Raw genomic sequence first — 18,327 nt, forward strand, 5'->3', positions numbered from 1 at the left:
ATGTTAATGAGTGGGGCTAGAGAAAGAGACTACAGCAATAAGACATTAGAAAATCGTGTGAATTTTTAAATGCACCCTATGCGACTTTTGTAAATTGTAAAATTGCCTTCTCTTACAGAAATTGAACTGGGCACAAAATGCATTGTGGAAATGGAAAAACAACAGACAATCTTACATAATCCGCCGGCAATAGATAAAATTGAAAGGTAAGCTAGTTGAAGTGATAATGCGCATTTCGTAGATAAGATATAATAATGGTTTCCAAAATAACTCTTCATGTACACAGTCGAAAGCCACCGAAGACCTTTGCATTCGACCATTGCTTTTTGTCGTTGAACCCGGACAATGAACACTTTGCGTCCCAGGAAACAGTGTTCGATTGCCTGGGTAGAGACATTCTGGACAATGCATTCCAGGGCTACAACGCCTGCATATTTGCCTACGGCCAGACAGGTGAGTGACAATGTGAATGCATGTTGCATGTCGTTGTTGATGGCTAAAATATTTGATTGTTTAGGTTCTGGTAAATCATATACCATGATGGGTTCGCAGGAATCCAAAGGTATCATTCCACGCCTGTGCGACAACTTATTCTCCGCCATTGCCAACAAGACTAGGCAAGACCTAATGTACAAAGTTGAAGTCTCCTACATGGAAATCTATAACGAGAAGGTTCACGATCTGCTGGATCCAAAGCCCAACAAGCAATCGCTGAAGGTTCGAGAGCATAATGTGATGGGTCCGTATGTGGACGGTTTGTCGCAGCTGGCGGTGGCATCGTACATGGACATTGACAATTTAATGACAGAGGGAAACAAATCTCGTACAGTGGCAGCTACCAACATGAACGCTGAATCTTCTAGGTCGCATGCTGTATTCTCAGTGGTGTTAACTCAAATTCTAACAGACCAAGCTAGCGGGGTGACGGGTGAGAAGGTGTCACGGATGTCTTTGGTCGATCTGGCAGGTTCGGAAAGAGCTGTTAAAACGGGTGCTGTGGGTGATCGCCTAAAAGAAGGCTCAAATATTAACAAGTAAGTCGAAAAGAGGGCTGTCCGCCCTACAGGTTGCTTATGTTTAATCTACACTCTATTTGTGTTTTGTAGGTCGTTGACGACACTGGGTTTGGTCATATCCAAACTGGCTGATCAATCGAACGGCAAGAAAGGGGGCAATGACAAGTTTGTTCCTTATCGAGATTCTGTGCTCACCTGGCTCTTGAAGGACAATTTGGGCGGCAATTCGAAGACTGTAATGGTGGCAACCATTTCACCTTCGGCCGACAATTACGAGGAAACCCTCTCCACACTACGCTATGCAGACCGCGCTAAGCGTATTGTCAACCATGCCGTTGTCAATGAGGATCCCAATGCACGCATCATACGCGAACTACGCCACGAGGTCGAAACGCTGCGTAACATGCTAAAACATGCCACAGGTTCTCCGGTGGGCGACATTAATGACAAACTGGCTGAGAGTGAGAATCTAATGAAGCAAATCTCACAAACATGGGAGGAGAAGCTTGTCACAACTGAGCGCATTCAAAATGAGCGACAGCAAGCTTTGGAGAAAATGGGTATTAGTGTACAAGCCAGTGGTATTATGGTCGAAAAAAACAAATACTATTTGGTAAATTTAAATGCCGATCCGTCCCTCAACGAGTTGTTAGTCTACTATTTGAAAGAAAGAACCCTCATTGGTGGTCATACCATAAATGGTCCACAACCAGACATCCAGTTGTCCGGTCTGGGTATACAACCGGAACATTGTGTCATTACCATTGTGGATGGCGGCTTGTTCTTGGAGCCCTTCCCTGGTGCCCGCTGTTTTGTAAACGGCACTGCGGCTGTGGACAAGGTTCCGCTCCATAATGGTGATCGAATTTTGTGGGGTAACCATCATTTTTTCCGTGTAAATTGTCCCAAATCTGCTAGTGCAAGTATGAGCTCAGAGCCACAAACACCTGCGCAACTAATCGATTATAACTTTGCTCGCGACGAAATCATGCAAAATGAACTCAGCAATGATCCTATCCAAACGGCTATAGCAAGATTGGAACGGCAACACGAAGAGGACAAACAAGTGGCGTTGGAAAAACAACGACAGGTATGTTCGGACTTTCTCTTGTGCGGCAGGTGCTTTTTCATAATTTTCGCTAATAATGACTTCTTTTTGCATAGGAGTACGAACGCCAATTTCAACAGCTACGCAATATACTGTCGCCCAGCACACCTTACGCTCCTTATACGCCTTATGATCCCCTGCGTTTGGGTAAAATTACTCCTAATACACCGACGTCGCAAATGCGAGTGGAAAAGTGGGCTCAAGAGCGCGATGAGATGTTTAAACGTTCGTTGGGGCAGTTGAAAAACGACATAATGCGGGCGAACGCTTTGGTGCAAGAGGCCAACTTCCTTGCCGAGGAAATGGAAAAGAAGACAAAATTTTCGGTGACACTACAAATACCGCCGGCCAATCTCAGCCCTAACCGTAGGGTATGCTCTCTCTCTCTCTCTCCTCTGTTGATTACTTGTGCTATCTATTTTATGATAAACACTTTTGTTTGACTATTCATTTCAGCGTGGAGCTTTCGTAAGTGAACCAGCTATCCTAGTGAAAAGGACAAACTCCGGAAGCCAAATTTGGAGTATGGAGAAGTTGGAAAATAAACTGATTGATATGCGTGAGATGTACCAAGAACATAAAGAGCGCGTTCTCAATGGCTTGGTAAGTTGATGCTGAGAGCAATGCTAACCGCTTTACAAATCACATTTCGAATTTCCCGAGCTTCAAAATAACCCCCACTGAAACGAACAAAAAACCATGATTTTTTTTCGCAAATACTTAGAGAGTGAATTCATTGCATGTTTCAAAATAAAGCATGTTTGAATTGAAGGGCCAATGTTGATTTTGAATAACTTTAACGCGTTGTTCGATTGTGATCTTTCATGGTTTAAATTGACTAAGTCTGATGTTGAGAAATGTCAAATGAAATGCAGGAAAAAACTCGTGACTGAGCGACATTTTCCAAAAAAAAACCCACTGTTTCTACGAGTACATACGTATTTGTCGGAGATTAAAATCAAGAGAAAGTCCAATGATGTGTGTGTGTGTGTGTGTTTTATGAAGCTCTTATAACGTCCTGTTGTAAATAGAAAACAAATCCTCAAAACTAACATTTTATCAATAATCATTTTCTTTCAATCATTGCTCACCTTATCTTGCCAATATAAGCCTCTCATTGAGACACTCTCAGATGAGGAAGATTCCGACGAGGTAATTGTACACATAGCGAATATAAGCACTGCACTGTGTGAATTAAGAAGCCCAAATTGGTATTTCATGGTGTTCACAAAAAATTTTATTGTATTTTTGTAGGAAAATGAAAACTCAAAATCGTTAGATCCATTCTATGAATCACAAGAAAACCACAACCTCATTGGGGTAGCCAATATATTCCTGGAGGTACTGTTTCATGACGTTAAGCTTGACTACCACACGCCCATCATAAGTCAACAAGGTGAAGTTGCTGGCCGACTTCAAGTCGAAATTCATCGCATTGCCGGGCAAATGCCACAGGATCGTATGTGTGAATCAATATCCGAATCGTCGTCCGATTCGCGGGATGACTACGAAGATGCCCCAGATCCTATGGCTAATCAAATTACTTGCCGAGTTACTATCAAATGCGCCTCGGGCTTGCCTTTGTCTCTCTCAAACTTTGTCTTTTGCCAGTACACATTTTGGGGCCACCAGGAAACCGTCGTTCCGGTGATCAATGCAGAAACGACACCAAGGGACCAAAACATGGTATTCAAATTCGAACACACTAAAGATTTTACGGTTACGATAAACGAGGAATTCTTGGAGCATTGCATTGAAGGAGCTCTTTCCATCGAGGTATGGGGTCATAGAAGTGCTGGCTTCTCCAAATCTAAAGGTTGGGAAGTTGAGCAACAACAGGCCAAAGCCAGATCCCTGGTTGACCGCTGGGCAGAACTATCGCGGAAGATTGAATTGTGGGTGGAGATACACGAGCTGAACGATAATGGCGAATATGCTCCGGTTGAGGTTAGCAATCGCACCGAAGTACTCACGGGCGGTATTTATCAGCTACGCCAGGGGCAACAAAGACGCGTGCATGTGCGAGTTAAGCCAGTACAGAACTCGGGAACACTACCAATTATCTGTCAGTCTATTGTAAACATATCGATTGGAAGCGTCAGTGTTCGCTCTCGCCTGCAGAGGGCTCTGGATTCCTATCAAGAGGAAGACTTGACTATACTGCGAGAGAAATGGAGCGAAGCCTTAGGCAGAAGACGTCAATATTTAGATCAACAAATCCAAAAACTCATCAAAAAAGAAGACAAAACCGACGAGGAGCGAGACCGCGAGTTGAGTTTGGTTCATCAGTGGGTGTCGCTAACGGAGGAACGTAACGCAGTATTAGTACCAGCGCCTGGTTCTGGTATACCTGGGGCACCGGCATCATGGGACCCCCCCTCCGGAATGGAGCCCCATGTGCCCGTGTTATTCCTCAATCTTAACGCAGACGATCTATCAGCCCAAAACACCAATGATGAGTTCTCCATCGCCGGAATAAACTCGATACTCTCTAAGGAGCATGGACACAAGTTTTACACCTTGCAGATTCTGCAGCATTTTGACAAGGACGTTTGTGCCATTTCGAGTTGGGACTCGTCGATGCACGACAGCCCGGCACTGAATCGTGTAACTGAAGCAAATGAGAGAGTCTATCTGATATTGCGAACCACTGTTCGTCTCTCTCACCCCGCTCCCATGGACTTGGTATTACGCAAGCGTTTATGCATTAACATTAAAAAGGGACCCAGCATAACGGATCGTCTGAAGAAATTCCGTCTTGTGAGGATCGACACGGCCATTCCCAGCACAGGTGTTACATACGAAGTCGTCTCCAACATACCAAAGGCCTCTGAAGAGTTGGAAGATCGAGAGTCACTGGCACAGCTTGCGGCAAGCGGCGATGATTGCTCGGCAAGTGATGGCGAGACCTATATAGGTATAATTTCCAAATGTGTACTCCCTTTGTGCGCAGCATAGTAACACTTTCTTGTGTTTCCCCTATTCTCTTTTCCCTACTACAGAGAAATATACCCGTGGAGTGTCAGCCGTAGAGAGTATTTTAACTCTGGATCGCTTACGACAAAACGTTGCTGTCAAGGAATTGGAGACTGCCCATGGCCAGCCACTGTCGATCCGAAAGACAGTCAGTGTCCCCAACTTCTCACAGGTAATGTATCGTCAATATCCTCACGCCCACACGGTTTTTGTTATTCTTTATTATATCTGAGTCGTCTTAATGTAGCCGCAGATTAGAGCGAGAAAATACGTCTGCCATCCATCTGTGCTTGAACACATTCAATCAAATCGAAATGTATTCACCACTATACTATCTACATTTGCTTTTCTTCTTTGTAATTTGTACCGTCGAATATTTAAGAACAAACTAAAACTCTAAATTTTGTATTTTTCTGAAATTATTCTTTCTCTCACTTCTTTTGTGCTTTCACTTCAATCATGACCAAAATATTCAATGTGTATGTTGTGTGTGTGTGTGTGTGTATTTAAACGCATATGTCCAATTGGTGCAAAAAAAAAAAAAACAAAACAAAATATTCACCACCTGCCTCAACCAATTAACCAAATTAACATTAATCCGATCTTTGAAATTCACCACCTCTCACCACTACTATCGACCAAATTAACAAAACTATTAATACACATTAATATCGTTGCCAAAAACCACCGCACTATAAATTCTTTGTATAATAATGATCAATCAGGCGGTTAAAGAAACACCCAATCCTGGAACAGTAAGTACTCCAATTGTAACGTAGAAAATATGCTCATCTACTTTCAATCAATTAGAGTTTTCGTTTTAATTTCCTCTTTTTATTTCCCCCAATTGGGGGAAGTGTATGTGGATTGTTTACTTTTTGTGTCATTTTCACAACCCAACCATTTGTCCAAGGTTCCAGAATAAATTTCACTAAGTCATCCCATGTTTCGTTTTCAAATAGATTATGGGCTTCGACGCCTCAATGGAGTCCTTGTTAAATGTAGGCCGATCCGAATCGTTTGTGGACCTCAATCAATCATTGGGCTCGAAGTTTATGCCTCAAGGTAAGCGTCCAACACAATGTGGATGTACATATGTCCCCGTTTCAGCCAATATATGTAAATTCCTTGCTAATCTTTGCAGCACAAACCACGCCCTCTGGCATTCGAGATTTCAGTACACGTTCCCGTCACAGTTTCGGCGGCAAGGGCAGCAACGACGATTCTCCTTGCAAACCCTTTGGCATTGGTGAGTTCTGTACATTTTCCTTTTCTTACAACTTTTTTGGTTTTCTTTAAATTATTTACATATTTGTTTCATTTTTTTTCTTTGATAAGAACTTTTGACTTAATTGCATCAATATTTCGAACCGTTACCACCAGCATAACATATAGAGTATTTGATTTATTCATCATTCCATATTGCGTTGAATTTTTTAGGCAGTAAGACAACCCATAACCTTTTATACACCAAATTTCGTAGAAAAATATATATTTTGATCAACCTTTGAGTCCCGAATGATATCCCACCTTTGTTAAATAACGTTAACAAGGACAAATAATGTTAAATAGGCTGAAGACAATATATGAAAAATAAATAATTGTGTTCTCTCAACGTAAATTGTCGATAAGTATCGATGGCAAGATGAAGCATCATCGGCGGCATCGTCATTAGCATTATACTAATTGAAGCAAGCATGTAATTCAAATAAATAATTGAATTTTTGTTTTCCAATAAATAAAAAAAGTTATATGAGTGCCATGGTATCATCATATACATATGTAGTTTGTAGTCCCAAGTTTAAGTGGATTTGGAAAACACCATTAAATAATCACCTCAGTCATCTTTTCGTTAAAGGCGGGTACTATGTTCCCTTTTTGCGATGAATATCAAAAATGTTAACCATTGCTTTTTTAAATAGTCGATTTTGGTGATATTATTTCATTGGGATTTTTATGGTGTTTCAAAAAAGTAATCGTGAAAAAAACGGGTTTCCGTGCCGGGATGAGTGTGAGCACCACACGGTTTGGAACTCTTCTGGATCCACTGCATTTTAATATTCCCTTTCCTTAGCAGCCATATATGGAGACCTATATATATATTACTTACTTTTATGTTAATTGGCTATGACAGAATATTTGTTCCACTAGCCGAACGTAGCGCCTCGATCATCTGCTCTGATTCCAAAATCTTGATCTTTCTGTCGGGCTTTTGGTCTTCCCGGTTTTCGTGTACCACCGTGTTTGCTTTCAAAAGACTTCTTTGCTGGAGCTTCTTCATCCATTCTGACAACATGACCTAGCCAACGCAGCCGTTGTATTTTGATGCGTGTAACTATGCCAGCGTCGTCATACAGCTCGTGGTTCATACGTCGCCTGTATTCTCCATTATCGCTAACTGGTCCATATATTTTACGAAGAATCTTTCTCTCAGTATTTGGCGCAGTGTGAATATCTGGTCCAGGGTGGATTTACCAGGTCTAAAGCCGCATTGATGGGGCCCAATTATCTCATTGACTTTAGGTTTTAATATTTCACACAGTACGCTCGAGATTATCTTGTATGCGATGGGGAGGAGACGATTCCTCTGTAGTTGGCACATTCCGCCTTATCTCCTTTCTTGTGTACGGGACATAGTATGCAGAGGTTCCAATCATCGGGTATGCGTTCTTCTAGTCAGATTGCGGAGATCAGCTGATGCATATGCTTTATCAGCGTGTCGCCTCTGGTCTTAAATAGTTCAGCGGGTAATCCGTCGGCTCCTGCTGCCTTGTTGTTCTTTAGTCGGGTCACTGGTACTTGGACCAAAGCCATCGGTTTGATGTTAAATTCTTTGGTAGAATTTCCCGACTTCATTCTGACTCCCGTACTCTCAATCCGCACACACATTCACAATTTTAGGATATTCCTTTCCAACCTTTTTGGAAAAATGTCTTAACTTTTTTTTGCTAAAACGTGGGCGGTATTTTACCTTCCACTAGCATTAAAAGAATCGTATTTAGCAACAAAGAAAAAATGGAACATTCGTGACTCAAAGTGTAAATTTATATCAATCGTTTATTACAATCCTAAACACTATTCTAACCGATTTGATTTGAACGTACATAACTTTTGGATACCAAACTACAAATTTGATCTTTATTTTACTTAAATTCATTTCGAATTGTAAACATAGTTAGTTTGACATATTCCCTAGAATAGAAGTTCCTTCTGAAAACTATGAGGAAGTTGGCAACCTGAACTGAAATAGTTTTCTCTTCTCCTGATGCACTCTGAGAGCAATCTGTTTTTTTTTTTAAGTTACTCTTTTTTATTTTAATTCATTTCACATTTTGCCACACGTTTCATTGCAGTAGCAATGAGACACATTTTCGTATAAGAAATGCTTAAGCTTTTGTTTCCTATTTACAACAACAACAACAACTGAAGGCAACCGTGTTTTTATATCACCACAGCTATTGCTCGGGAAATGAGAAACGTTCCGCTTTGTTGCAATTTTGAGCTTTATTTGAATGTAATTTCTTTATAAAAACAATTTGGCAAAGAAATCAAAGTATCACATGCGTCACCGACAACAACAGTCAATCATAGAACATTTGCACACTCTATCGTCTATCGAGAGATCACCCACCCCCCAACCCCCAGCCCAACCATACCACCACAACAACTCCTTAATGCATCAAACTTGTGTTCTCATCAAATACTATATCAGTTTTTGGTCACATCGGTAAGGCCGGCCACAACACACCCTAAGCCTCACCATTTAAATCTCTAATCTTTCTGCCTCTTCATCATTCTTCATGGAACCGGCTGGTGCGGTCCAACATTGTATCTCTCAAGTCTTATTGTGGAGGAGTGCATATCGATGATGAGTCTACACTTTCCAATCAACAATCACCAATAAAATTCATCATATTTTTGTCACATCTCGTGTGCATTGACATAATAAATGCAGTTTTGTTTTTTTTTTTTCTATATTCTGATTTAACTGTCTGTCTGTTTACGCGTATTTAGTTGACGTTTTTCCATTGTTTGTTTTTTCTTCTACTTCTTTGGCTCGGTACAACAACGACACCACCATCCAACAAGAATGCTTGAAACTTTAAGGGCATTGTTGTTGGTATGCGTGTTTTGTTGTTTAATGTTATCGTCTTTTGAATAATTTTTGTATATTCTCAATTCTCAAAACACGACCAATGCGCCATCGTCACAGCTTCCTATTTGTCAGGTAATAGAAAAAGGATGATTTGACTTTTAAAACAAATGCAACTGTTAGAAAAAAAAAAAACGCAAATGTTCCAAAGCAAAACAAAATATTAAAAAAACAACAAACATGCTAAATTATCGATAAATTAGTTATTATTGACAACACTGAATTGTAAATTATTGGACTATTTTGGTTTCATTCTTCGTTAGTTCATTTGTGTTAAGAGACGCTCGTTTCGTAATTTGTTCTTGAAAACACACACACCCACACAGTTTGATTTAATTGTTTTTACTTGACTTGCAATTTGCGAAAGAGAAAAAAAAACAAGGAGAATTGACACCTCTTAACAAACGAAACCGTTTCTTTTTGTGTTTTGAGAGACACTGCCTCCCGAGTGTTCCCGCTGCGATTTGGTTTCGAATGCAGTTCAGATACTCGTTGTTCGTACGTGCATCGCAACTGTTCTGATTTTTCGCTTTGGCAACCGGTCAACAACAATGTTATGTTATGGAATCACAAATTTGTGTTCAAGGAAAAATCGGAACAGCGGCGTAGTATAGTCCACCCCCCCTCCCACTTAACAAATATCTAGTATTATATTGTTAATATTCAGTTTGTTTGGTTGTACTATACTTGTGTTCTGTCCGAAGGGAAAAACACCTCCACTCTCTCTCTCTCTCTCTCTCGCTCTCTTTCTTTGGATTTAGTTAACTTATTACATTTATTTAGTTCCCAATGTTTGTATTGTGTTGTTACTATTGTGTTTCATAAAACAACTAAAAATCAGATCTCAGTTCGTCCCATTCTTCATCGGCAATGCTTCAACTTTAACCATCCACCATTCAAGCGACTATCACCATCTATCATCTGCTCATTTGCTCATCATTCAGCATATAGCCTTCTAGAGCTACATAATTGCATACATCTAAAAAGATTACACTGTGTTGTTACTTGTTTTTTGGTATTATTGTGTACATAAGCCTAGATCTTAGATCCTAGTTAGACACGATCGTATTTTCCTTTTCTAGTTCATAGATGTTTGTTGTGTTTGTTGATAATTTTGAAATCGCCTCAACTAAAACTCATCGCCAGCTTTGGGAGACACTGAACATTTCTAGGTAATGCATGACGAGTTTTTTTTAATGGATTCATCAACCACATGACACGGAGTTGTTCAAAGTCTCGATGGATACCACAGGGCGACTTTTAGTATCATCCATTTGCCAACATGACTTCCTACGCACACAGCCACATTCACACATATTAGTTTTTAGCATATTACGATTGTTTAACAAATGCGCACATGTTTGCTCTTAGTTTTTATGCTGAGTAAAATTAATTTACTACATACTATTTAGAGATTCACCCCTACGTTTAGTTTTTAGTTGAGATTCTGTAACTGTTTAAATAATCCTAAATAAGCAATATATACTAATCGTGTTCTTGAAACCATCAATGGTTTCATTCTGGCCATTTTGGAATGCAGCTCGTCCAACATTTTTAAATTTGAATTTAAATTCAAATTCGATAAGAACACAACCAACAAAACGTAGGTGCAGCAGAACATCTCTCGAAATTCATAGTCATTCGTCTGAACGAATTGATACGAATGTAATCGATTTGTTTTTTGAAATATAATTTTTTAGCTTCACCAGCCACAAGCAAGTTGATGGGAATGCGTATGACAACACTGCACGAGGAGCCTTTAGGAGGTCATCGCTCGCTTGCCGAAGAGCCCGAAGACAGTTACAGCGACTCTGAGTACAACAACGAATATGATTTGGATAAAAGTCGCAGCAATAGCTATCAGGCACCCCGTTCACGCCTAACATCCTCGAAGACGATGGACTCGTTTATGGACGTTGGCTCAAATTCAAGCCATAGCTATTTGAGCTATACCTCGAATGTGAACACAAATCTGAAACACCTGACCGGCTTGGCCACACCGAGCATGAGTTCATCCACGTCAAGTGGATATGGGTCGCAGGTGAGATAATCCTTCGAATATAAGCGTTTTAGCATATGAGGAAAAATGTTTTCCTTCTTCTTTTTAGGCCGTATCATGTACAAATCTTACCAACGATGATATTGCGTCAATGCGATCGATGAGCATTGACGAGACAACAGGTACCAAATGAAAAAATGCCTAATATAGTAAGCTTTACCTTTACCTTTGTTTTTTGTCAAAGATTTTGATCGCATTAATTCGAATTCGCCGCCCAACCGTGCTACAACACACCGAATCAATCCATTCTTAAAAGATATGCCAAATCAATCTACTGGTAGCAGTAAATCAATTGATACGACATCGCCAAGCAACCAGCTGAGACCAAAGCAGCAGGCCATAGACGATACACATGCCCCAAACCAGATGCCAAAAAAAGAAGAAGTAAGTGTCAGCAGTAGCCTGAAACAGAATGAAATGCCTCAATCATATCCCCATTTGGAAACAATTGAAATGGAACAGGATGCTAAAGGGGATTGCCAAAATGAAAATGCCGCAGAAACGTTGAATAACAATTGCATTACAAATCAAACTGAAGTCAACAGCAATAACAACAACAATGGGAGCAGTTTTTCCTACAACGCCGATAGTAACAATGGAAATGAATCCTTTGAGGGAACCGGTGTTGTAAAAACACAATTTCCAGCTGGAAAAGTTGTGCGTAGAAAAAAAACCCCTCCACAAGGTGGTGGTAGTAATGGGAACGATGCACCACACCACACGGTAACTAATGCTACAACTTTTAACAACAATCGCACAAATACTTTGCACCGAACTTCGATAGCCAAAATGGAAGGATTGGCCAATACAACCAATGATTATCTCAATGTCACTTCCATGAGTGCCAGCATGGAAATCGATGGTAAGTCAATGTACCAACAACAGAGTCTAATTTCTACTTCATATTTACTTTATTGAAGGAGGCCACCGTAGGGGTTAGCTTTTCCGCCTATTACGCTGAACGAATCCTGACGATACTTTTCAGAAAAAAATTCTCAGAACTAGTTATCCCCTCCTAATAGTTGGCTACATATGCCAGATACTATGCCATTCGCGAAAACATGGAAAGAAATTTTTTCAGAGGTTGTTATCTCCTCCTAATGCAGGCGACATTTGTGAGGTACTGTGCCTTGTGAAAACTTCTCTCCACAGAGGTGTCGTACTGCGTCACGTCATTCGGACGCGGTTATAAAAAGGAGATTCCTAATCAGCTTAAACTTGATGGACGCTCCTTTTAATTGATCCGACGTTTTCCGGATGTTCTTTAAAACGCCATTCGTAAAAAAATTTTAGGATAAATGAAAACAATGAGGTCCCACTGTTCACTGCCACATCATACAATGTCAGTTAATTGCTTGGACTCTCTTAAGCTCTGGCAAATGTTACTTCACTTTCTCAAATGCTACTTTCTCTGGTGTGAATGAGACACTTTCTCTGGTGTGAATGAGACACACTACAAAGGAGTCCACCATCATATGATAAATCCATCATATTATCATATATTAAGTTAAAACTTTAACTTTTAACTTCAACGACACGACATCATCTTTGTAGTCACCTTTAACAAGCCGCCCTACAACCTTTATCAAACCGCCCTTAAACGATAAGTCATCTAGTGTTGAACCGAATAGTGTGCCTATTAGATTATGTTTCTTGATATAGGCCCGGCTTACAGGCCCCCACTGAACCTTGTTAATATGGACTGTACAGGTTTGCGTTAGATGGTCACTTGTTTTTCACCCGATTTTGTTACAATTAGGACAGATGGTAGTAGTAGTAGTAGTAGTAGTAGTAATCTTTATTTTCATTATTTTCTTTTTCAATACAATAATGTCTAAATAAACTTAAAATAAAATAAAAGCAATATATTAGCGTATTTCAGAGTTAATCCATCAAAATAAAGATTTACGGCTATGACTTCAAGTCGTCAGCCGGATTTAAAGAAACATTTTCAAAGCTGTGTTTAAGGGACATTTTAGTCTATGCTTAATAGTATTAGGCGTACTCGGTTAATATTAGCTTTCGGTATTGTAAGGCATTTTTGGTATATTTTATAAGATTATCCCAGTCTGCTACCTCTCTTCCATCTAAGATGCTAATTAATTCAGGTTCTGTCAGCGTCGGCCTGTGAAAGAAAAGCATGCGTTGGCTTCTTAGTATGGGACATACGGCAAGAAAATGGTATATTGTCTCTCTCTCCCTCAAATTGCATAGCGTGCACAAATCGTTGTCAACCAAATTTAAGCCTCTTTGATTAGCATTGAGGTATATCAAATCGACCCGTGCTTTAAATATCCACGTAATGTCCTTAACTTTATATTCGCCATTTAGGTACAAACACCCTCTTGTGAAATCCAGGTTTTTATAAAACCGTGACCTGCTTTGTAAAGCTTTCTGCAGCAATCTTTGCTTGTTAGCTTGCGATAGTGAATCTATGATGGAATTAGTCATACTGTTCCATTCACCTTGCGTTATATTTCCAACCAATGGTTGCATATCCAGCTCATTTAGAATGTCGTTTAAAGCTTTCACCCAAAATATTTGTTTCTGGACCATTATAAGTGTAAGTTTATGCGGCAGTCTATCCCTTTTATATCTGTACAGCGTACTAGATATATACTTCAAATGCAGTCCCAGTGTGTATAAATGACTTTCTTGTAAGTCTGTTTCCATATAGAGAGCATAATTTGGTGTAGAGTCTGGCAAATTAAGAACAGTTTTTAAGAAAAAACGCTGCAATTGGTCAACTTCTTCAAAATATTCATAGCCCCAGACCTGCGCTGCATACGACTGTACCGATCTGCAAACCGCCATGTACAAGTTCCATTTATCTTGCAGGGGTATTTCGTCTTTCTTTAAGAAGTTTTTCCATGTTGCTTTTATAGCACTTTTAGCTTGTGTTGTCCGGGACTGAATATGCTTCAAGAACTTCATTTTGGGCGTTAGTACCACCCCTAAGTACTTATATTCTGATACCACTTCTAATGGTTCTGCATGGAAGAACCATTTATCCTGCTGTGATAGTCTTCCCCCGTTTCGGAATACCATGATTTTAGACTTCTCAGTGTTGACTATTAAGCTCCATTTTTTACAAAATTCTTCCAAGTTTGCTATCATTTGTTGCAGGGTAGTTGAATCCTCCGCTAAAATTACTATGTCGTCAGCATACAGCAGGGTTTTTATGTTTATGCCTTCTATATCTACACCTCCTTCCAGTGCATCGCTTAAGTCGTTTATATAAAGAGAAAATAATAATGGCGATAGTAAGCACCCTTGTTTTACACCAGATTCTGTATCAAAATAACCAGACAGCTCTTCTCCAGTCCACACTGCTGACTGAGTGTTTTGATAGACAGCTTCTATCATCTTTATAAATTTGAAAGAGATGCCAATCTGATTTAATTTGTAGAAAAGTAAGTTTCGTGAAATTTTGTCAAATGCCGCTCGAAAATCTACAAAAAACGCGTAAACCTTCTTCTTTTCCGCCAGCTTGATATTGACCATCGAAGCTAAATTATATATATTGTCCACCGTAGAATAGTTTTTTCGAAAACCTGCCTGGAATTCAACCAATATATTGTTTTCTTCAACCCATTGTCCCAGTCTATCATTTAGTACACCCATGAATATTTTAGCCACGGAATTCATAAAGGATATACCTCTATAATTCGATGCATCATCGAGTCTGCCTTTTTTATGAATAGGGAATATAACTGTTTTCTGAAATTCTTCCTCAATTTTGCCCTCGGTGTAGATCTTGTTGAAAATTGCTGCAAGCTGGGTCAGGAATTCATCAGTAGCATTTGAATAGAATTCATAGGGAATTCGGTCTTCACCTGGCGCCTTGTTCGGTTTTGTTTTGGCAAGGGTATACTTAATTTCCTCTAATGTTATGTCTTTATCTAGAATGTCGTTTACGATCAGTGCAGGTGCGTAATGAACTCTCAAAGACGATTGTTCCTGCCTGAGCAGTTCCATAAAATGGGTTCTAAGTATCTCTGCGGATAAAGTATGACTGATACGAAAGTCCTGGCCATTTAACTCTCTTACTAAACTCCACCATTCTTTTGCATTCGATGTATTATTTAGTTTCTCAGAGATATTGGCGTAGTACATTCTTTTAGATACTTCGCAAATGTCCTTATATCTTTTTTTTGCGCTCAAATATGCCTGTCTATCTGTTTCCGACGATGATTTCCGAAATTTCGATAAGATTTCAAATGTTTTCCTTCTTGCCCAGTAGCATCTATCATTAAACCACTTTTTCTGTGGTACGTACTGCTGCGCTTTGTTTTGCTGAACTGCCGATGCAACAATTGTATTTGTCATGTGCTTGAGACATGTTATATTGTTGGACATTAATTGTAAGCTCAGATTAGCGGTGAGGTTTTCCTGGTATTGCAATTTATGACTATCTTTCCAATGCAGCTTCGGTAGTAAATTGAGCCTATTTTGTGGGACTACTGTGTTGTTTAGCTTTAGGTTAAGAGTTATTGGCAAATGATCTGACCAGATTTTGTCTACCACCTTGAAGCTTTCCACATATTGAAGCATGTTTATGGATACTGAGCATATATCATTTACTGAGGTTCCGGTGTTGCTCAAATATGTAAAATTACCGTCCTCATCTCCTAATGTTTGGCCATTTAGAATTACCAGGTTATGTTCATTGCAGTAGTCGATATACCTTCGTCCATTCGTATTTAATTCTTTATCTTTAGACTTTCTCGGCCCAGTACATGCGTGGAACGAATCTCTATATAGATCAACAATGCCTTGTTGTGATTCGCCTATTCTAACGTTTATATCACCTAGCACTATAAGGTTTTCGCATTTCATTTCTTCCATGAACAATTTTGCTAGGGCAAACTCTCGTATCCAGTCTGAGCCCCTTATATAGAGTGGAACTATCAACAGTTGAAAATTTTCTGTTATAATCTGTAATCCACAGAGTGTCTGATTAAGAATAAATGTATGCTTTATGCCTGCTTTATTTAAAGATTTTTTCACTCCTACGAATACTCCGCCGATAGCACGACCAAATCTATTTATTTTTATGGCATCTACCCAATATATTTCATACTCGGGGAAGTATTTTTCGGTTTGAGATCTTTTTTGTGCTGTGATATGTGTTTCTATGAGGATAATGATTTCAAACTCCTTTAGATAGTTAAAAAAATTAGGGAACAAATATTTATTTGATACTCCGTTTACATTGTACGATATAATTTTAATTTCCATATTATTTTGTTTTTTCTTTGAGCTTTGTCTCCCTTGGAGATCATCTAGTTTTTTGACGCAATTTTTTCAAAAATATTATTGTAGAATGCTGTTGTCAGTTCATTCCCATATAATTCTTTTAATACGGACTCCCCCTCTTCTCGCCCACACATTAATTTTCTTTCGCTGTTCCAATAGAACCACTTGTTATTGATGTTTAATTTATCATCTCTAACTACGATTTTATGTTTTCTTGATTCTTCGAGAATTGACTTTCTTATGAGCAGCATAGCTATCTTGTTTCTCTGCCTTCTAGGGTTCAGATCTCTTTCAATTGAGATTGCAGACCCTGCTAAAGCTTTAGTATTTTTCAGAACCTCAACTACTGCATTTTCATTTGGGAACTCGGCTATTACAGTTTGCAATCCGTTTCGTTCATAAAGGGTTCTTGCCGAAGCTATAGGGGGGTTGATGTTTAGCATGTCATTACATATCTGTTTGACAGATGGTGCTATAAGTCTACGTTATGATCATAGTTTAGCTTTATTTCAAATAGCCCTTATCGCAAATATGCATTCATTTAAAAGCATTTGAACTTTTGCTCTCTTTCAGACGAATCTAAACATGTCGATATTACCCTACCCGATTGGGTTGTAGTGGGAGAATCAGTCTTAATAAGACCATATAACACCAGCGGCGTGATAAGTTATGTTGGTACAACACATTTTCAGGCCGGCACATGGATTGGTGTTGAACTTGACACACCGACTGGTAAAAACGATGGCACAGTTCAGGGAATTCAGTATTTCCAATGCAAACCTAAGCATGGCATCTTTGTCCGATTTGACAAACTGATATTGGACAAGCGTGGCAAAGCAATGAGAGCATATAAGGCAGAAAAGACAAGCAAAGGTAAGTCAGAAGAACCATATGGTGGCGAATCCTTTTTTATTGGTTGTATATTTAATAGCCTCCGTAGAGAATCCTCTACCACGTTCTAAGAGCCGCGGTGAGGCTTTGAGTTCATTGAGTGGAGCCGGCGGGCGCAAATGATTATTTCCGAAATGTTCGCATCAAATGCAAAGGTGGGCAACTACAACAACAACAAATGCAAGGCAGAATACGACCGCGTCAATAATAACACCAAATGGATTATCCGTGCCAAATAAAAAGCAACTCCCACTCACACAGAGAACTATGTCTGTTCTAATGACGTCTGATTCAGCAGCTGCAATGGAAAGAACTCAAATTTCCACCAAGCGCACTTGTTCTATAATGCGTATGCCAACAAACGATGCGAACATTACTACCAATACGAAAAAATATAATCGACGCTCAACGGCATTTTGAAGGCCTTGTTTGCCAACTTAAAAATGTCGTTCGATGCAAACACGAGCTATGCGCGCACGAGCAAAAACAAAAATAAAACAAACAAACAAAAAACAAAAAGTGAACGATAAACAAAAACAACAATAGCAACAACAATATATCTTTAAGTATTGTTTTGCTTTCAAAAAGAACAAAATCTAAAATCTACTTCCTTTCAAATGAAAAGATCGACTTTTTATCTATGTTTTGTATTAGGTTTTAAATCAGATGTATGTAAAATATGTTTATGCTAGCCTAGGTGAACTCCCCCCCCCCCCCCCCCCCCCCCTCCCCTGTCTGTCCTCAACCTATATCCAGGTCCAATTTAACCCAATCCCTTATTTGTACTCCTAATAGTGTAATAGCCTTTTGTTTTACTATTCGTTTCCATTTAATTGGGCGTTTTGGTTGGCCTACAATGCCCACC

The 18,327-nt window shown here is 39.5% G+C and overlaps 1 protein-coding gene across 14 annotated transcripts in view; it reads left to right on the top strand.

The window, feature by feature from the left end:
* The window catches only part of LOC106084576 (kinesin-like protein KIF13B), a 35,612-nt gene extending 17,631 nt beyond the window's left edge, over positions 1-17,981 (top strand). For 8 of the 14 annotated variants that reach the window (XM_059370328.1, XM_059370324.1, XM_059370322.1 and 5 more), the window contains 18 exons: positions 119-206; positions 287-453; positions 518-1,034; positions 1,107-2,106; positions 2,181-2,495; positions 2,581-2,727; positions 3,235-3,276; positions 3,379-5,041; positions 5,127-5,272; positions 5,826-5,855; positions 6,063-6,165; positions 6,245-6,349; positions 10,794-10,856; positions 10,954-11,294; positions 11,362-11,434; positions 11,497-12,174; positions 17,145-17,444; positions 17,503-17,981. In XM_059370328.1, coding sequence (XP_059226311.1) covers positions 119-206; positions 287-453; positions 518-1,034; positions 1,107-2,106; positions 2,181-2,495; positions 2,581-2,727; positions 3,235-3,276; positions 3,379-5,041; positions 5,127-5,272; positions 5,826-5,855; positions 6,063-6,165; positions 6,245-6,349; positions 10,794-10,856; positions 10,954-11,294; positions 11,362-11,434; positions 11,497-12,174; positions 17,145-17,444; positions 17,503-17,585 — 5,861 coding nt within the window. In that variant the 3' untranslated portion in view covers positions 17,586-17,981. The remainder of the gene's footprint in view (positions 1-118; positions 207-286; positions 454-517; positions 1,035-1,106; positions 2,107-2,180; positions 2,496-2,580; positions 2,728-3,234; positions 3,277-3,378; positions 5,042-5,126; positions 5,273-5,825; positions 5,856-6,062; positions 6,166-6,244; positions 6,350-10,793; positions 10,857-10,953; positions 11,295-11,361; positions 11,435-11,496; positions 12,175-17,144; positions 17,445-17,502) is intronic. The other 6 variants (XM_013248374.2, XM_059370329.1, XM_013248375.2 and 3 more) reach the window with 6 other exon arrangements.
* Positions 17,982-18,327: the final 346 nt, after the last annotated feature.

Source organism: Stomoxys calcitrans, chromosome 5 (genome assembly GCF_963082655.1).
Source record: "Stomoxys calcitrans chromosome 5, idStoCalc2.1, whole genome shotgun sequence".
Taxonomy (NCBI): domain Eukaryota; kingdom Metazoa; phylum Arthropoda; class Insecta; order Diptera; family Muscidae; genus Stomoxys; species Stomoxys calcitrans.